The sequence below is a fragment of the Priapulus caudatus genome, unplaced genomic scaffold (genome assembly GCF_000485595.1).
Source record: "Priapulus caudatus unplaced genomic scaffold, Priapulus_caudatus-5.0.1 Scaffold534, whole genome shotgun sequence".
Classification (NCBI taxonomy): Eukaryota; Metazoa; Priapulida; class Priapulimorpha; order Priapulimorphida; family Priapulidae; genus Priapulus; species Priapulus caudatus.
The window spans coordinates 235,593-255,914 of NW_014577595.1; the positions used below are offsets into that span (position 1 = coordinate 235,593).

At 43.5% G+C, this 20,322-nt stretch overlaps 3 protein-coding genes and 1 long non-coding RNA gene across 4 annotated transcripts in view; 2 read left to right on the forward strand and 2 right to left on the reverse strand.

Annotated features, from left to right (window-relative positions):
* Nucleotides 1-881: 881 nt before the first annotated feature.
* Nucleotides 882-18,116, reverse strand: LOC106811389 (neuroguidin-A-like). The gene is made up of 5 exons (XM_014814978.1): nucleotides 18,049-18,116; nucleotides 14,313-14,363; nucleotides 12,119-13,011; nucleotides 1,724-1,999; nucleotides 882-1,635 (listed from the first exon to the last, which is right to left on the reverse strand). The coding sequence occupies exons 3-5, from the start codon at nucleotides 12,689-12,691 to the stop codon at nucleotides 1,258-1,260; spliced, it is 1,227 nt and encodes a 408-aa protein (XP_014670464.1). The 5' UTR covers nucleotides 12,692-13,011; nucleotides 14,313-14,363; nucleotides 18,049-18,116; the 3' UTR covers nucleotides 882-1,257.
* LOC106811397 lies at nucleotides 7,832-9,853 on the reverse strand. The gene is made up of 3 exons (XR_001394143.1): nucleotides 9,779-9,853; nucleotides 8,123-8,193; nucleotides 7,832-7,870 (listed from the first exon to the last, which is right to left on the reverse strand). It is a non-coding gene; the product is annotated as an uncharacterized LOC106811397 (long non-coding RNA).
* The window catches only part of LOC106811391 (S1 RNA-binding domain-containing protein 1-like), a 30,501-nt gene continuing 20,050 nt past the window's right edge, over nucleotides 9,872-20,322 (forward strand). Inside the window, exon 1 of the mRNA XM_014814980.1 lies at nucleotides 9,872-9,985. The gene's annotated coding sequence lies outside the window, so the exon portion shown is untranslated. The remainder of the gene's footprint in view (nucleotides 9,986-20,322) is intronic.
* The window catches only part of LOC106811390 (UPF0585 protein C16orf13 homolog A-like), an 18,260-nt gene continuing 7,917 nt past the window's right edge, over nucleotides 9,980-20,322 (forward strand). Inside the window, exon 1 of the mRNA XM_014814979.1 lies at nucleotides 9,980-10,047. The gene's annotated coding sequence lies outside the window, so the exon portion shown is untranslated. The remainder of the gene's footprint in view (nucleotides 10,048-20,322) is intronic.

Sequence of the window (20,322 nt, forward strand, 5' to 3'; positions counted from 1 at the left end):
TATCCAGAAATGTTAGAGTATGTTTCGAGGCGTATTATTTAGCGCCGGGCGATCTATTATGCGCTCGTAGTGGCCCGTGACGCGGCGTATTTTGTCGCCGCCCGATCGATTTTTCTAAACCAATCGAACGTGTTTGTTGATGAACAATTGATGTTAATATGTTCTGTCGAGTGCATATACGCGTAGCTCTCAGATTCGCTACGTCAAAGTGTGCGCCCCCTGTCGTGGATGCGCGGCGATAAAAATCGTCTACGTGTGCCCGCTTACGTGATCGGCGCGATTAAGATTCGGCTGGCAATCTTTAATCGGCCGCGCGCGATCCGGCGATTAAAAATCGCTCAGTGTGGCCTCCTAGCAATTAGATGTATACAGGCACATTGTGCCATGGTTATATGAATAATACCTCCTGATAAACTAATAGTGCCTGCCCTTCACGATCAAAGCAGAGAATATAAATCATATTTATTTTTATATTCATTTTTCATAGTTATAATGCTCAAAAATTTCACAAAAATTAAAAAAAATTATTTTTTTTTTTAAATCGTTTGTACAGTAGAATGCTACTGTGCGACTTCCGACTCATTTGGCTATCACGGGGCACATATTATAAGCTACCGTACACCATGTTATTCAAAAATTGTCTGAAATGTCGTGTGGCAACATGTAGCTAGACCGTAAATCTGCTTTTAATTTTATGCCAAAAAGTTAATTGGATATTTATATATAAATGTATTACAGATTGTAAACCATTTATTTCTACGTGCATCACACAACAATGCACAACAGCCAGTAGAGATAAATCAGTAGCGCTGATTAACAAGTCACTAATGTAATTAATGTCTAATGATACATTTGAATGTCTAATCAAAGTATTAGACAAATTCATTTTCATCAATGCACATTGAGTTTTTATTGGTTCAATTAATCCCTACATCAAACAATGAGATAAACTAAGAAGCAACAGAAACAAAAATACACGATTTTGCACTTACTAGCATTTGTTTTGTACCATAACAACGGTAACACATCTGCCACCACAATTGATGCTGTTCCTATTTCAAAGCTAAATGAGACCCTGATTGACAGACGAATGCTAGGATCACATTTTTTAATCCATATGGGACACGGGCACATCTTTCACGCAAGGCATAAACTCAACCAACAACTGCAAATTGACGATCCAACATACGTACAAAATAGAACATGTACCGTACATGTTCGACCTCATCCCTCCCCAAACCGCCAATACACTCTTGCCTAATGGAAACGCCTCCGCTTTCCCTTCTTCCCCTTCTTCCCGGACGACGACTTTCCCCCCGCAGCCTTCTTCTTCTTCTTCGCCACGAATCCCTCCGCCTCCTCGCCGACCTCCCCCGAGAGCGCGCGCAGGTCCCCGAATCGCGTCAGCTGGTCGAGATTCGACATGAGCGGCATGTTGCGGCGATCGTCGCCGCCTCCGCCGCGCCGCGGCTCCTGCAGCCGCATGAGGTGCTCCTCCTCATACTCGCGCCGCCGCCGCCGCTCCCGCTCCTCCCGAACCTTCGCGACCGACTCCTCGCGGATCTCCTCCGGCCCGTCGTCGTACTCGCGCCGCAGCTCCTCGACGGCGGCGCCCCCTAGCGCGCGGCCGGCGGGCTGCGCGGCTCACAGCCGCTGCCCTGCCGCTCAAGCGCCGACTCGTCGCCGTCAAGTGCGCCGCCAGCGAGCCTCGGCGGCGCGGTACTTCCGCTGCGTGCGGCCTCGCCGCTTCGCCGCACCGCTCCAGACCCCCCGTCTTCCTCCTCCTCTCCTCCTCCTCCTCCTCCTCCGCATCGTCGAGTCCGCCCGCGAGAGTTGTCGCAGGTTGGGTTCGGAATCGGAGCCGGTCGTCGGCGCGGCGTCCGCGCGGCGGTGGCGGCTTGTTCTTCACGAGGCTTGGTCGATCTGGTAGCTTCAGCTTCTGGTCGAACGGCCGCATCTTCTCGAGGCAGCGTGCGGCAGCTCGACGACTGGCCGACGCCTGTCGCAGGCGCCCTCAATAATCAAGCTCGCCGCGCGGACTTCGCGCGATGACGTAGGCCGAGGTTCGTCAGGTAAGCCGAGGAGCAAGCTGGTAACTTGGACCTCTAGGAATCCGACGCCCGCGTGGCCCGTCCACGAGCTTCGCCGCTTTCGACGCGCTGCGACACCAGCAGCCCTCAGAGGGAGGTGACGGCGTCGGCCTCAGCCCGGGATGCGCTGGAGGCAGCGCCGCGAATCGCGCGCGGAGTCATTCAATCGTCGCACGCCCGCCATCGTCTTCGCGTCGTTGTCGTCGAGATCGAGAAGTTGTGTGCCAAAAGTTGTTTGTTGTCTGAGCCAACTTGTTGCAACAGAAGCAAAAAGTTGTTTGCGGGCGAGTTCAAGGTTGCAGCGGGTGAACATTTTGCATTGTTATCGTGCGCACGTGAAACTCGCGCGGCCTTACGCTAACAAGATCGGGCATCCCAATGTCGCACGATTGAATTGGCAACTGGCTGCTTGATGAGAAACATCCAGCGGCTGACGGCGTACGTACGTCTATCCAACGTCGCAGAGTTGAGATACACAAGCGTGTGCCTATCTTGAATTTCGTAAATCTTTCCACCCATGTGTAACATAGAACAGTTAAGACAGTATAAGTGAGCATCAGCCCCATTTATTGTAACAATGCAAAAACATCTTTGGATGTGACATAGTAATTAAAGTGTGTAGTACTTACTAAATTTAAAAGCTGAGGAAAACAAGGAACACGCTAAAACAAGTGGCGCAGTGCAACAGGGCTCATCTGGTGTCTGGTTGTTCTGCTGATAAAATCATTGTGGCATGAGCAAGACGTCTTATACATAAGTCTATCTCTTATTCCTTGTTTGACTTTCGTAGCCAATGGAAGCAAAATATATCAGCTACCTTTTGCACCCACCCCTAATGCTTCTATGCCATGGCAAGATACATTGTGGCATTGCACGGTTGGCAGCGCAAACAATTATGATTAGAAGTGTGGCAGCCATGGGCTGCCCCGTGTTTTTTTGCCTATCCACACGAGCCATTCACTGATTCAGGCCTTTCAGGGTGCTATAGACATCGACTGCTTTTAGAAAATAATTATGACTTTAAGGAGCGTAAACCTTGTTCAAGCATACATTTGCCTTTTTTTGGCAATTAAACATGTCAACTGTAAAACTCACATTCACAGGTCAGGGTATGGGCTCTAATTAATAGCAAAAGCAGTGTCAGTCCTTTGTTAACAGTCAACAATCAATGTTTCCCTCTCTCTTGAGGGTCAAACAGGTTAATCTCGACACTTTACTCTTCGCATGTCAGCCGGAAAGTACATTTCACGTCCTTTCGTCAATAAAGCCATAAAAATGGGTAGGTCACCGCTGAAACAAAAAAGTTTTCCAATTGGCTCCGTCAGCAAACATGTCCTTCAGAAATCTGCTAAAATCATGCCCTCTGCGCCCATTGACCTTTGACAGACTGTGACTCCAATTTCGGACAGTGATGGCTTCTTCCTTACCATGACTATATCACCGACTATCCACGAAGCCTAAAAGGTCGAGCCAGTTTAGATTTTGTGCCGCAAATTCTGCATTTCCTCCCTATACCTTAAGTAAGGAGGGAATGTCCCCCCTTCTTTCTTACACGCATCTTGACGCTTTGACCTTTTTGACCGCCCAGCTTCAAACATCCCAACTCGTTTTGCAAAAAATTACGCCCGCCCCCACTGTCCCCGACTTCGAATCCGTACGTCAAGACCATTTAGATTTGTGCCCAAACTGTTTGACTGGAGCGCACATCATGCGATTGCTAACAAAAGCTGCATCTGACTTCGTCAAGATGAGCTAAAAAAATACACGAGCATTATGGACCCTTTTTCATAAATAATTTAATTAATCATACATGATAATATTAGTAAATGTTTGCAACTGATTATAGAATATGCTACTGTTATTAACCATTACTCCACAATCGACATCATTCACACAGCACTAGTATTCGCGTGTCTCCTGAAAAACATAAGCAAAAATGAAAGTGTCAATGACACTGTAGCTCACCACAAAAAAAAGGAACAACGCAAATGAGTGAGTAAGCAAAGATCAGTTTTAATTGAGCAACCATCGACGTCATTATAGAAACGATGGGGGCCCCCATCTGCTATATCGCTAATAATTTATAAACCAAAATATAATCACAATTTGTGACCGTAAGATGGCGCTATACGCCGCATTTGTACGATGGCTTGGTTATGTTATATAGCGTTCGACCCTGTTTTAAAATCTTTACTCTAATATAGAAACGTTTTATCAGGCAGGGTGGAGAGGAAATCAGGCCAATTTTGCATTAAAGGATATGTCTTTAATGAAATCTTGTAAAACGAACCGAGACGAGTGTGATACCACAGACTGTTTGTGTTCTATATAATAGTGCTATATAATTGCCTAAACCCCAGCCCGTAATTTGTGATAATTTTTTTTTTTAAATATGCAAAACCCCTAGCCTTATTCATTCACATACCAACAAATTAAGCAAAAGTCCGTTGAACCTGACCTGACTAAATGGGCAATTCGCCATTTCTTTGCCAAAAAATTGCCGGTGGCTCGAAAGTCGAAAGTCAAAAAGGACGTTTAATATGGGAGCATAGGCAGTAACAACTATAAAGCAATCTTCCAAAACATCGTGCGGAAACGGTTTCCTGGAGTTATCGTTGACCGGAAGGACGAAATGTTGAACGGACGGACCGGACTGGACCGTACGACGGACGACGACGACCACTGGCAATAGCTCAGCTTGACGATGTCAAGGTGAGGCTAAAAATACATATAAAGGCATACTAGGCCATTGATTCAATGCAATGTTGACTAAATGCTGAGAGTAACTGGACCTTGTGTAGTTAATAAGTACATAACCTTACATGCTAATGCATATTAGTTTGTCCAATATCACTGCTGGTTACTAAGAAAATGCCTAATTGAATATGCCGCAGTCCAAAAAAATCAGTTGTTTACAAGTTTCAAAACCCGCTGCTGCGCAGCGGGTGTGATTACAGATTTAAAGTGCCCGGACATTTTCGCCAGCATGCTCAGGACCCGTCCAACGCAATGCTGTCATCAGTTATTTCGTAACACGGACGCTGCATGATAAGAACTTTTTGTCAGGAACTGTCATCGTGCGTGCCTGATTAGTACGTGTGTATTACTACCCTATTTCCATGTGTTATGTCACCGTGGCCGGTTAACACCGCCCTGACACCTCCATTTCATCTGCGGTCCAAAACACAGGGCCGCACAAATGTTTACATCATCGCTTGACACCTGGATGACATTTACCAGGCAAAGTAAAATGAATATCAACTTATGACCGATTCAAGTTCTGCTTGTAATGTAAGCCAGCGTGATATTGGACAAACTAAATCAAGGTTTGGCTATAAGGTTAATATACTGTATATAACTACAGGCAAAGGTGCCAGTTACTCTAGCCGATTTACGTGTGACATTATTCAACCATTGCGATAAAAATCAATAGGCTTAGGTAATGCCTTTTAACTGGGGGTGGAGGTTCAATTTACCTCGCGAACTAATCTTAAATAATTAAGTACAAGAGTATAAGATTTTAGGGAGGTCTATATGTTACCATAGGCTTTCAGAATTTGAAAAAGTACAGGAGGACTACTAATAAGTACTCCCATAGAAACACCATAAGGAGGGGACTTTTCAACAGCTCCATACAATCACACTTAAATGAGTAATAGAGTGGAATTATATGACATCTAGATGTGTGTAACGTAGAATAGCAGAGTATACATAAGGAGGGCGGTGGGAATTAACGGATGAGAGTAATATAAGGAGGGATGCTACGGAGTGAATAGATAACACGCTGGGAATGTAAAGGGCATATAACGATGGGAAGGAATAAGAGCTCACATAGAATTATAAAAATCAACAAGACGCCTTTAGAGAGGCTAGAAGTTGATGGAAGACGCTACAACAACTATTAAGAATCTAAACTTACCGCTTAAAATAGGAGATATCTGCCATAAATTTCTTAAAAGGAATCTGGCCATACGACGAAGGCGGCAGTGCTCCAAATTTTGAAGATTTTTTTGGGTTGCACGAGAGTTGTTCCCTCAGAGTTTTAGTTGTCCGGATATTATTTAAACATTGGCTGCAATGCACTCTGGCTCACGCGTGATGCTCAGTGCTGTAAAGCAAAAGGCCGTAATCATGTACATTTTGTACGGTATTGCAAGTGACAGCAGACATGGCCATTCGCATTGTTTACAGCTCATTATATAGATAATAAATAATTGTAACTGTGTAAAAGATGCCTGGGATCAATGACTGTATAAATAATAGAAAAAATTGCAATAAATTTATTTTCAAAGCATTTTTACATTGAACTACTAACATTAACACTACTAAACATATCTACACATTACTAACACTGTATGTGTCAAGTCACACGATGAGGCAAAAATTGACGAATAACTGCTAGCACACGGTGACGTAAACATTTGTTGTGATGGGTTAACAACTAATGTATATACTTTCATGTATCACCAAGCCAGACAGGTATATAGCGTCCTAGATCATTACGCATTTGCAGTGGCGTGATTGTGCAAGCCTCTGGCCGTATGTAATGAAATGCGACGCGATTTATGATTATATGAACATTTTTTATAGAGGTCTTGGACACCGGAACAACCACGAAGGCAAATTTGTAGTTGCGCCCGAGAGAAAACGGTGCCAGTCCGTCACGGACGACCGAGCGACCTGTTAAAATGAGCGCCGCGAAGGGTGTCAGTGAAAGGTTGCAATTCTCACTTGGCTACTGAAATCTAGAGTTTGGGCTAGAATAGATACTCCATCTCAAGGGCTCGCAGATCCACTGCAAACATATGACTAAATCTCATAGGGACACAGAGAAACTAGCCTCAAGGCCACGCTGACGCGGCGGCTTTGATGTACACGATCTGAGTGCGATACATAGACTTTGGTGGGCGATTTCAACCACTTTTATGAGGCGCGATTGATCCGCGCATCCCCATCCTGGCACAAAATTTAATGGTGGCGGCGGTGGAGCGCGAGCAACCATTGACGCGCCCCTTAAAAAGAAACGACAGTGTGGCTTTGCCATCGCTGGGTGCGCTGACAGTGGCAGCTGAAGTACTTGTTTGTCCATTAAATGCAGGGCGTAAATGTCCTCCAATGAAGTACAATATTTGAGTATTGGGCCAAAAATCGTGATAAAATTCATCATCTGATGGCCTCAAATACAACACCCTATATTCAGTTAGGATTAGGTAATTATTCTGCCTGTAGAATGTACTAGGCTTAGTGCATCCTCTGTTCAAAAACTGACAATCAAAACTATCGTAGTGGAAAACTAGAAAATAGGTTTGTGTTTTTAATATGTCCAGGGCACTCTCAAATACGTGTGAAACGAGAACAGAGGGCAGCTCAACGAGATGCATACCATCCGCCAGAATGTAACATGTGTGTGATTATCGAGCTGGCTCGCATCCTGGACTGGCTGGTCGCCTGACCAGTCGATGCCCGTAATATCGATCCGCTGCGAACACAACTACCACAAAAAGCACAAGAAGCGAATGCAACATAACCCACTCCAATCCGTTGGGCGGACGTGTAATGGACTAATGTGGGATCGAAATATATATGATAAACGCCAGTTTACTAGTAATACTACGCAACTGTACTACGTAACTCTCTAAAATTCACGAGCTTATGTAGACAGCTTGTTCAGTTCTTATTGGTTAGCTACCTACACCAGATCTCCTTGAATAAATAGTTCAGGTCTCTCCTGCAAATAAGATTTGTCTTTTAATCCACACTTAATCAATGATGAATTGTCCCTAAGAAAAGCAGAATTAACAAAAAACGATATAGTAACAACGCTTATGATGTGTGACTTTCCAGACTTTCAAAATAGAAGTAGACTGTGACATGCTTGTAAACGCGATGTGTAACAATGTAATATTGATGTGAAAAGCAGTTTAAATTTGATGTAAGACTTCATTATTAAAGTATAACTATTGAATAATATAGTTAAGTTTATGTAATTACTAATGTAATAATTCTACAGTACTAGATTTATAAATACTCACATGGAACATTACAAGAGGCAAGGTTCACACAATGATGCTTCTTACTGTCGAATAGCAGTTCAGCACCACCACTAGAGAAAAGCCAAGTATTGAAATAAGGAGCGAGACAAGTTACAGTTACACATTTAGTTTTACAAATGAAATAGTACACTACAACTAGTACAGTACAGTAAGTAAGTAGTACTACTACTACGTAGTATCTATACGAGTAGTAGTAGTACGTAGTAGTATATATAGTATAGTACTACTAGCTTAGGCTCCAAGAAACGGTATCGCTAGGTGTTTAGGATACTGTTTCAAAACCGGTGGCTGCAGCACTAAACAGCGTAGTTGCCGTTATGTTTCCAAGCATCGCCAAAGAAGCACCACAACACTGTGATATATCCAAATAAATCAGTAAACGCCACCTCTTCTGTAACGCATCAGTGCGCTACGATGTCGCTGGGTACTGTACGGGTTTACAGTCGACTTTTGAGACGAATGCAGCCAGAATTTAACGAATTCGCACGCCGATGTTGCTACTCATTCCGACTGTGACTAAAATCCGCAATGGATCAGACAAAGAATATTAAACGATCTGCGGTCGTCATGTAAAGCCACCCCTACATCGAGAACAATGTCACATCTAAAGTTTTTTTACAAATCGCGCCAGGACATTTCTGAACACGTTTCACTTGCGCTTTGGTGTGTATATTGGCCTTCAGAGCTCATCGTACTATTTCTGTAGTATTTTCTAGGCCGAGTCTATTAGCGTTTCGGGTTTTCCCGTGCTTGCTAACATGCAGGCGGTTAAAAGCTGGATTGAAAGTTGATATGCTGTGGAGAATTAGCAGATTATACCGTGAATATTAAGAGATACATGTCTAGTTTAGAAGCAGGACAATCTGTGAGTGTAACTTAATGATTTTAAATCAAGGCAAGTCAAAGGTGGGTAATGGAAAGTTTTATTTGAGATAGTATCAAGGTTATTCATCTAGATCTGCAGAGGTGAGTTTTATGGAAGGGTGTCAGGCGTATAGAACAATCCTCGGCAACAGCCTGGTCGGGCTAACGACACTACTAGTGCTGATACTTGATAGGGTCATGTCTCCCTGGGTGACTGCGCAGGAAAACGTACGCCTGGTAATCTAATCTGATCATGGTTAGGGTTAACGGGTTAGGGAGTAGGCGTAGGCGACTCCCTAGATCGTTACGCCACGTTAGGGAGTAGGCGAGGTAACGGGCCGGAACAAGACATTATTAGATCAGAGCCCAGGGCAGTACACAGTGAGACATAAGACCCGTGCAGCATACGCTCTAAGTGGCCTAACTATACGCCCGCGTAAGTTGCGCTGGCAGGTCAGTAAGTAGTACTAGTACTAGTACTAGTAGTACAGTACTAGTACTAGTAGTAAAAGTACTAGAGTATAGTAGTAGTAGTAGTATATACAGTAGTACAGTACCGTAGCTCCTTGCCGTAGGCAGTGTAGTGACAGCTGACAACTAGACAGTGACTGACGAGTGAAGTCTAGATACATACTTCGTATCGTCTTTAATCACATAAGTTAAACCCAGGGGGGGGGTGGGCTTTTCAGGCAAAGACTTTAATCATGTACAATTATATACGTTTCCATGTAATTTAGACAGATGCGTTTAAATAAAATCAGATTATAATACCTGAACTCTAACGTAATCTTCATTGATTCAGGTTAACGGCGTGTCGCATGCTCGTTTGCTCACTTGTTTTCCGACTCACGTGGTTGTCACGTGACATCGTCATTGATCAACATTGAACGACCACTGCGAAAGTTCAAATTTGTGGACTGTCTTAGTATTAATACTAATAGTAAGTGTCTTGACCTGGCCAGGTAACTGAAGGCAAAGGTAAAGTAACACGTTAGCTACACAATTTTCTCGTGCGTTTGGCTTTCAAGTTACTGGTTCAGGTATGATAGTCGTTACTTAGTATATAATCTGCACAGCCAAACATTATTATTCATGACTACTGTCGTACTGAGTACTGTCACTGATAGCTCCAAGAAACGGTATTGCTAGGGTTAGAATACCGTAGCATCGTGCACCGTAGCACCGTGTATAGACAATCCGTCGCACAGCCTGGTCGGGCTAGACTACTGACTACTGTCAGTATAGACCAATAAATTGTGCCCTGAAAATTTTTATATTCTGATGTTATTTTGGGATAACGTCATTATAACATCACCTAAAATAACATCAGAATATAAATTTTTTTAGGGCACAATTTATTGCCATATTGGTCTACTGTCAGTATAGCTCTGCCTCTAGTACTATAGCCCGCGTTCATTAACTGGCAACTGCCGCAGGCCGCAGGCAGTTAATGAACTCGGGCTATCACTATCAGTACTGACACTCTAGATACTGTCTCTAGCCTCTACTCTAGGGCCTACTGAGTACCTAAACCGACCAGGCTCTCCGACTGTTACTGTTAGTAGTGTTACACGGCGTAGGACTGTACCGTAGTATTTGGACGCTCGCCCGAAACTGGACGCTCCTAAGTGCGCATGCGCGCATGCTCTTTTGTTTTTCTCTTATTTTTGTTTGTTTGAATCTTGTTTTGCAGGGCCGTAGGAAATAGTAGCCATGCTCGTTTGTTTTCTTTTTGTTTCGCCTTGTAACCTGACACACACAGTCTTACTAACTTAATACTAGTAGTAGTACTACATTACAAATTGTTTCAATCAAATGTTTCCATGAGTGACCGGGTTGGTCGCACGTTTGTTTATTGCGACCGTTTTCGATGGACGAGATGCGCAGATGACTACTGCGCATGCACCCTTGCAAAACAAGAGGCGCCTTCACGCATGCGCACTTAGGAGCGTCCAGTTTCGGGCAAGCGTCGAAATACTACGGTACATGACTACGTACTAACGTAGTGTTAAGCGAGAAGGGAACTTGTGGCTACTGAGTACTTAGCCCGACCAGGCTGTGTGACCACAGGCCCTTGGAGGCTCAAGTTTCAAGAAGAGTATAAGAGCGAAGCGGATATCATAATCTCTATCCAAATTGTAGAGTGGAATATATCTCGAACGTAGTCATTAGAAGTAACAGTTGAGTAAGCGGTGGCAAGTACGGTTTCATTTAGATGAACAGCACAGTCAAAACAGTGTGCGCGTACTCATTAGAGGATTCCGGCGTCTCTCCCTCTTCTACCAAAACCCATCCTTTTTAAGCCGTCCGCGTGTCCGTCGCGACCTGATTAGACTTCAACTAATTTATGACGCGGCTAGTGGATATAATCGACCGGCTGGCGACTAATGTTCAGATCTGTACCAGGTACCCTTCGGACCAGATACCGCTTCGCTCTTATACTCTTCTTGAAACTTGAGCCTCCAAGGGCCTGTTGTGTGACTAACGACTTAACGTCAATATACACAGCAGAGAATTATATAAGAATAAGAAATATAACGCGAGAATTTCGTCAGGCTTTGTGTGATTTTGCGTGACACAGCTTGGTTACGAACACAGACAGTATGTTTTTATAACAAGTGAACACTGTCCTTCAAATAGAAACAAAGATGGAGTAGAATGGTTGAATATTTGTGTTGTATTCGTGTGAAATGAAGCGAGCGTTGAGCGAATTTTGGCAGCACGCTTTCCTACCTGCTATATATTTATGTGTCAGTGTACAGCAGCAGCCAGAGTTTGTTGCAGATGAGCATTTGGACGGCATTTACAGGAAATTGTCGGCAATAATACGTGAAAGAGAGTAGAGAAACATTAAAGCCGCACTATGCGCATCCAAACGCTAATTTTTCCAGTACTAGACTAGCAAACATTCGTGGCATGCATAATCACACTACCTTATGACAAAATAAACTCTAGTTGCTCCCATTTCACTGCGCATTTGCTTAAGTTAAAATCCACAAGAAACAGGTGAGAAAACTGGCATTCTGGCACTAACGCCGGCTTATTTGCCAAACAATTTAGCCTCGAAGTGGTTAGGGTGACGTCACATGTTTTTATCTTTGCTACACCCACCTGCCGCTCGAGCGCCGACTCGTCGCCGTCAAAGTGCGCCGCCGCGAGCCTCGGCGGCCGGTACTTCCGCTCGGTGGCGGCCTCGCGCTTCGCCGCCCGCTCCCGACCCCCGTCTTCCTCCTCCTCCTCCTCCTCCTCCTCCTCCGCATCGTCGAGTCCGCCCGCGAGATTGTCGAGGTTGGGTCGGAATCGGAGCGGGTCGTCGGCGCCGGCGTCCGCGCCGGTGGCGGCTGTCTTCACGAGCTTGTCGATCTGGTACTTCAGCTTCTGGTCGACGGGCCGCATCTTCTCGAGCAGCGTGCGCAGCTCGACGAGCTGGCCGACGCACGCGGCGCCCTCTATCAGCTCGCCGCGTGACTTCCGCGCGATGACGTAGGCGAGGTTCGTCAGGTAGCCGAGGAGCAGCTGGTACTTGACCTCTAGGAATCCGACGCCGCGCGCCGTCGCGAGCTCGCCGCTCTCAACGCGCTGCGACAGCGCCCTCACGAGGGAGGTGACGGCGTTGGCCTCGCCCGGGATGCGCTGGAGCAGCGCCGCGAATCGCGCCGAGTCATCATCGGTCGCCGCCGCCATCGTCTTCGTCGTCGTTGTCGTCGAGATCGAGCAAGTTTTTGTGCAAAAGTTGTTGTTGTTGAAGCCAATTGTTGCACAGAGAGCAAAAAGTTGTTGCGCAAGTTGCAAGTTGCACGGGTGACAAATTTGATTGTTATCGTGCGCCGTGAAACTGCGCGGCTTCGCTTAACGAGATCGGCAATCCAATGTCGCACGATTGAATTGGCAACTGCTGCTTGATGGAAACATCCAGCGGCGACGCGTACGTATGTCTATCCACCGTGCAGAGTGGAGATAAACACAACGTTGTCGCCTTCTTGAATTTCGTAATCTTTTCCACCCTGTGTACATAGAAACAGTTAAGAAGTATAAGTGAGCATCAGCCCCATTTGATTGTAAGCATGCAAAAAATCTTTGATGTGAATAGTAATTAAAGTGTGTAGTGCTCTAAATTTAAACTTGAGGAAACAAGGTAACACGCTAAAACAAGTGCCGCAGTGCGACAGGGCGCATCTGGTGTCTGGTGTTCTGCTGATAAATTCATTTGTGCATAGCAAGACGTCTTATACATAAGTCTTCTTTATTCTTGTTTGACTTTCGTAGCCAATTGGAACAAATATATCAGCTACACTTTCGCACCCACCTAATCTCTATGCATTGCAGACACATGTGCATTGCAGCTTGGCAGGCAACAATTATGATTAGAAGCGTGCCAGCCATGGGCTGCCCCGTGTTTTTGCCTTACCACACGAGCATTCACTGATTCAGCCTTCAGGGTGCTATAGACAGACTGCTTTAGAAAATAATATGATTTAAGGAGCGTAAACCTTGTTCAACAAACATTTGCCTTTGCAATTAAACTGTGCAACTGTAAACTCACATTCACACTAGTATGGGCTCTAATAATAGCAAAAGCAGTTCAGTCCTTTGCTAACAGTCAACAAATGTTTAACCCTCCTCTTGAGGGTCAAAAGGTTATCCAGGTTAATCTCGACACTTACTCTTCGCATGTGCAGCGGACAAGTACATTTCACGCGTCCTTTCGAATAAAGCCATAAAAGATGGTAGGTCACCGCTGAAAACAAAAAAGTTTTCCAATTGGCTCCGTCAGCAAACATGTCCTCAGAAATGGCTGCTAAAATCATGCCTCTCTGCGCCCATTGACCTTTGCACACTGTGACTCAATTTCGGGCACAGTGATGGCTTTCCTACCATGATGCTATTACACCGACTATCACGAAGCCTAAAGGTCGAGCCGTTTAGCATTTGTGCCGCAATTCTGCATTTCCTCCCTTATACCTTAAGTAAGGTAGGGAATGTCCCCCCTTCTTTTTACACCATCTTGACCTTTTGACCTTCTGACCGCCCAGCTCTTCAAGCATCCAACTCGTTTTGCAAAATTACCCCGCCTCACTTCCGGACTTCGAATCCGTACGTCAAGCCATTTAGATTTTGTGCCCAACTGTTTGACTGGAGCCAAATCATGCTCGATTGCTTAACAAAGCCTGCCATCTGACCTTCGTCAGATGAGCTAAAAAATAGCACGAGCATTATGGACTTTTTCATAAATATTTAACTTAATCATACATGATAATATTAGTAAATGTTTGCAACTGATTAGAATATGCCTACTGTTATTAACCATTAGCTCCCAATCGACATCATTCACCAGCACTAGTATTCCTGCGTGCTCCTGAAAACATAAGCAAAATGAAAGTGTCAATGACACTGTGCTCACCACAAAAAAAAGACACAAGATGAGTGAGTAAGCAAAGATCAGTTTTATTGAGCAACCATCGACGGTCATTATTAGAAACGCATGGCCCCATCTGCTATATTCGCATATTAATTTATAAACCAAAATAAATCACAATTTGTGACCGTAAGATTGGCCGCTATACGCCGCCTTTGTAGCGATGGGCTTTTGATTTTTGTTATAGGTTATATAGCGTTCCGACACTGTTTTAAAATCTTTACTCTAATTATAGGAACGTTTTATCAGGCAGGGTTTGAGAGGAAATACCAATTTTGCATTAAGATATTGTCTTTAATGAAATCTTGTAAAGCACGAATCCAGACGAATGTGATACCACAGGACTGTTTGTGTTCTAATATAATAGTGCTAATATAATTCACGAAACCCCAGCCGTAATTTGGATAATTTTTTTTTTAAATATCAAAACCCCTAGCCTTATTCATTCACATACCAACAAATTAGCAAAAGTCCGTGAACCTGACAATGGACTAATTGGCAATTCCCATTTTTTGCGCAAAAAATTGCCGTGGCTCGAAAGTCTGAAAGTCAAAAAGGACGTTTAATATGGGAGCAATTTAGGCAGTAACAATCTATACAAAATTCTTCAAACATCGTGCGGAAACGGTTTCCTGGAGTTATCGCTTGACCGAAGACGAAATTTTGTTGACGCGACGGACCGGACTGGACGTACGACGGCGACGACGACCATGGCAATAGTCAGGCTTGACGATGTCAAGGTGAGCTAAAAATACATATAAAGGCATACTAGGCCATTGATTAATGCGAATGTTGACTAAATGCTAGAGTAACTGCGACTTAGTGTAGTTAATAAGTACATAACCTTACATGCTAGAATGCATATTAGTTTGTCCAATATCACTGCTGGTTACTAAGAAATGTCCTAATTGAATATCCGCAGTCCAAAAAATATCAGTTGTTTACAAGTTTCAAACCGCTGCTGGCGAAGCGGGTGTGAATACAGATTAAAGTGCCCGGACATTTTCGGCACGCATGCTCGGACCCGTCAACGCAATGCTGTCATAGGTTATTTCGTAAAACACGGACGCTCATGATAATGGAACTTTTTTCAGGACTGTCCATGTGACGGTGCCGTGATTAGTTAGTGTGTATTACTCCTTATTTCCATGTTGTTAGTTCACCGTGGCCGGGTTACACACCGCCCTGACACCTCCATATTCATCTGCGTCCAAAACACGTCCGCACAAATGTTTACATATCGCTATGACACCTGGATGAACATTTACCGGCACAGTAAAATGAATATCAACTTATACCGAATTACAAGTTCTGCTCTGCTAATGTAAAAACCCCGCAGTATATTTGGACAAACTAAATCAAGGTTTGGCTATAAGTTATATAGCTGTATATAACTACAGCAAGGTGCCAGTTACTCTAGCATTTACGTGGACATTATTCAACATTGCATAAAAATCAATAGGCTTAGTAATGCCATTTTAGACTGGGTGGAGGTTCATTCCCGGAACTAATCTTAATAATTAAGTACAAGGAGTATAGATTCTTAGGGAGGCTTTGTTACCAAGGCTTTCAGTTATTTGAAAGTACAGGAGGACTACTAATGATAGTCTCCCTAGAACACCATAAGGCGGGGACTTTTCAACAGCTCTCACAATTAAATTCACATAGTAAGACACTGATGTTAAGTAGATCAATATAAGGAGGGTGGATTAACGATGAGAGTAAAGGAGGAGCTACAGTGATGTAACACTATGTAAAGCATAAAATGGAAGGATAAGCTAAGATTAAAAATCACCGCTTGTAAGAGCTAGATAGGATGGAAAGCGCCACAATATAAAATCAACACCGCTTAAAATAGGAGATCTGCCATAAATCTTAAAAGGATCTGGCCATACGACGAAAAGGCGCAGCTGCTCACATTTTAGTAAGTTTTTTTGGCGTTGGTCCGGAGTTGTCCCTCAAGAGTTTTAGTTGTTCCGGATATTTATTGTAAGACATGTGCTGACATGCACTCTGCTCACGGTGATGCTCAGTGCTGTAAAGCAAAAAGGCCTAATTCATGTACATTTTGATACGTAATTGCAGTGACAGCAGACGATGGCCTATTTCGCCATTGCTTTCAGCTCATTATATGAAGATTTAATAAAATATTGGTAATGTGTAAAGATGTGGGATCAATGACGTAATAAATAATTAGTAATAAAATTATGCATTAAAATTTATTTCATAAGCATTTACATTAACTACTAACATTACATCTACTAAACATTACTAAACATTACTAACACTGTATGTGTCAAGTCACAGAGTGAGGGTCAAAAATTTGAACAATTAACACCGTGCACTAGAAGGAAGGTAAAAATTGTGTGTGGTTAAACACGTAATGTATATTATACTTGTAATTGTATTCAAGACAAGCGGCAGAACATATGAGCGTCCTAGACAATGTACTGCCATTATGCAGTGGCGTATTATTTGTGCAACCCTGGCCAGTAATGTAAAATTGAACACGCGCGCGCATTTATGAATATTAACATTTTTTATAGAGGTTTGGACACCCGGACAACCACGGAAGCAAATTTGGTAGTTGCGCCCGAGAGAAAAATGCCAGAGTCGTCACGGACGCACCGACGACTGTTTAAAATGAGCCCGCGAAGGCGGTGTATGAAGTTGCAAATTCTCATTGGCTACTGAAACTTATAGAGTGTGGGCCTAGAATAGATACTCAACTCAAGGGCTCGAGCGATCCAGTTTTGCAACATGTGACATATCTCTATATGGACAGGCAGAAAACTAGCTCCAAGGCCCACGCTGACGCGGCGGCTTTGATGTACACGATCGAGGTCGATACACAGACTTTTGGTGCCGCGATATTCAATCCACTTTTATGAGGCGCGATCTGATCCGCGCACCGCATTGCGCCAACAATTTTAATGGTGGCGGCGGTAGGAGCGCGAGCACCGATACGCTGCCCCTTAAAAAGAAGCGGTGTGGCTTGCCATCTGGCGTCGCGACACGGAGCTGATTAGCTTTGTTTTAAGCCAAAAATGCAGCGTGCAAAGCTCCGAATCGAAACAAATTTAGTATGGGCCAAAATCGTGATAAAATTCACTTGATGGTCCTCATAAACACCCTATATTCAGTTAGGATTGTATTTTGCCTGAAATTACTAGGCTATGCATGCCTCTCGATTCAAAACTTGACAATCAAACTTATGCATTAGTGGAAACTAGAAAATTAGGAGTGTTTTTAATTAATTGTCAGGCACCTCACGAATATAGTGCTGAAACGAGACAGGAGGTCACTCACGGATGAGTGCAATTACCTCCGCCAGAATGTAACATGATATGTGGGTTACGAGCTGGCTCGCATGCCGCTGCGCTGGCTGGCTTCGCTGGACCAGTTCGAGTGCGCTAATATCGATCGCGCGAACACATATACGCACAAAAAGCACAAGAGCGATCACATAACCTCCTCCAACTCTGTTGGGCGGAGGTAATGACTATGTGGGATCGAATATATGATAACCCAGTTACAGTAATACTACCAACTGTACTACGCTACTCTTCTAAATTCACAGCTTATGTATGAACGCTTGTATTAGTTTTTATTGGTTACTACCTACACAGATTCTCCTTGAATAAATAGTTCAGGTCTCTCCTGCAAAAGATTGTCTTTAATCCACACTAACAATGATTGAATTGTCCCTAGAAAAACAGAATTAACAAAAACGATATAGTACACGTATGATGTGTGACTTTCCGACTTTCAAATATGAAAGTAGATGTGACATGTGTAAACCGATGTGTAAAATGTTAATATTGATGTAAAACAGTTTAAATTTGATGTAGACTTACTATTAAGTATTACTATTAGTAATAGTTAGTTATAGTATTACTAAAGGTGTAAATAATTCTCAGTACATAAGATTTACAATATACTCAGCATGGAATTCATTAAACAAGATGGCAAGGTTCACTACAAATGATGCATTCGTTACTGTCGATAGACATGTTCAAGACCACAACTAAAGATATGAATACCAGGAATATTGAAATAAGGAGCGAAGACCAAAGTTACATTACACATTTTAGTTTTATACAAATGAATATAGATTACACTACAACTAGCTACATGTACAGTAGTAAGGACTAGTACTACTACTACTAGTATGCTAGTACGTAGTAGTAGTAGATACAGTACTAGTAGCTAGTAGGGTACTTATACATACTAGCTAAAAGCTCCAAGAAACGGTATCAGCTAGGGTTAGAATGTGTGTTCAAACCGTGGCTGCAGATAAACATTTCGTTAGATGTTGCCTTATGCTTTTATACCTACCAGTCATCGCCCGAACCACCAGCACATGTGATATACCTAATAAAATCAGTAAACTCACCTTCTTTGTAACCATCAGTGCGCGTACGATGCGCGTGGGCTACTTACGGGTTACAGCGACTTTTTGAGCGAATGCACCAGAATTTAACGAATTCGCCGGCCGATGTTGCTACTACATTCCGACTGTGTATAAAAATCCGCAATGGATCGAACAAAGAAATTAAACGACTGCGGTCGTCATGTAAACCACCCCTACCATCCGAGAACATGTCATCTAAAGGTTTTTTTACAAATCGCCAGACATTTGCTGCAACATCGTTTCACTTCTTTGGTGTGTAATTTGTGCCTTCAGAGCCATCGTACTATTTCTGTAGTATTTGCTAGGCGAGTCTATTAGCGTTTCGGGTTTTTCCTCGTGCTTGCTAAACATGGGCGTTAAAGCTGATTTGAAAGTTGCAGTATGCTGTGAGAATTTAGCAGATTATACCGTGAATTAAGGATACAATTCTGTTTAGAAGCAGGACAACTGTGAGTGTAACTTCATGATTTTAAAAAGGCAAGTCAAAGGTGGTATGAATAGTTTTATATTTGAGATGATACAAGGTTATTCATCTAGATCTGCAGAGGTGATTTGTATGGAAGGGTTGTCAGGCTGTATAGACCAATCCGTCGCACAGCCTGGTCGGGCTACACACTACTAGTGCTGATTACTTGATTAGGGTCTATGTCTCCTGGGTACTGCCGGAAAACGTACGCCTGGTAATCTATTGATCATGGTTAGGCTTAGGTTAGGGAGTAGGCCGTAGGCCGACATCCCTAGACTCGTTACGACGTTAGTGGAGTAGGCGAGGTACGGTCGACCGAGCATATTAGATAGTACCAGGGCAGTACACAGTGAGACATAGACCCTGGCAGCATAGCTCTAGTGCCTAACTATAGCCCGCGTACAGTTTGCCGTGGCAGGTCAGTAGTAGTAGGCTAGTACTTAGTAGAGTAGTACATACTGAGTACTATAGGTAGTACTAGTAAGTAGTAGTAGTAGTAGTTTAGTAGTAGTACAGTAGTACAGTTACCGTAGCTCCTTGCCGTAGACAGTGTCAGTGACAGTGACAACTGACAGTGACTGACGAGTGACGTCTAGATACATAGCGGTTCCCTACGTCTTTAATCACATAAGTTAAACCCTGCTTTTTCTAGGCAAACGGACTTTAATCAATGTACAATTAATATACGTTCCATGTAATTTAGACAGATGCGTTTAAACCTAAATCAGATTAATAATTACGCTGAATCTAACGTAATCTTCATTGATTCAGGTAAACGGCGTGTCGCATGCTTCCGTTTGCTCACTTGTTTTCCGACTCACGTGGTATGTCACGTGACATCCGTCATGATCAACATTCATCCACACTGAAATCGAACACACTGCACAAATGTCCAAATTTGTGGACTGTGCTTAGTATTAATAATATAGTAAGTTGTCTTGAACCTGGCCAGTGTAATCTGAAGGCAAAAGGTAACAGTAACACCAATTAGCTAACACAATTTCTCGTGCGTTTTTGCA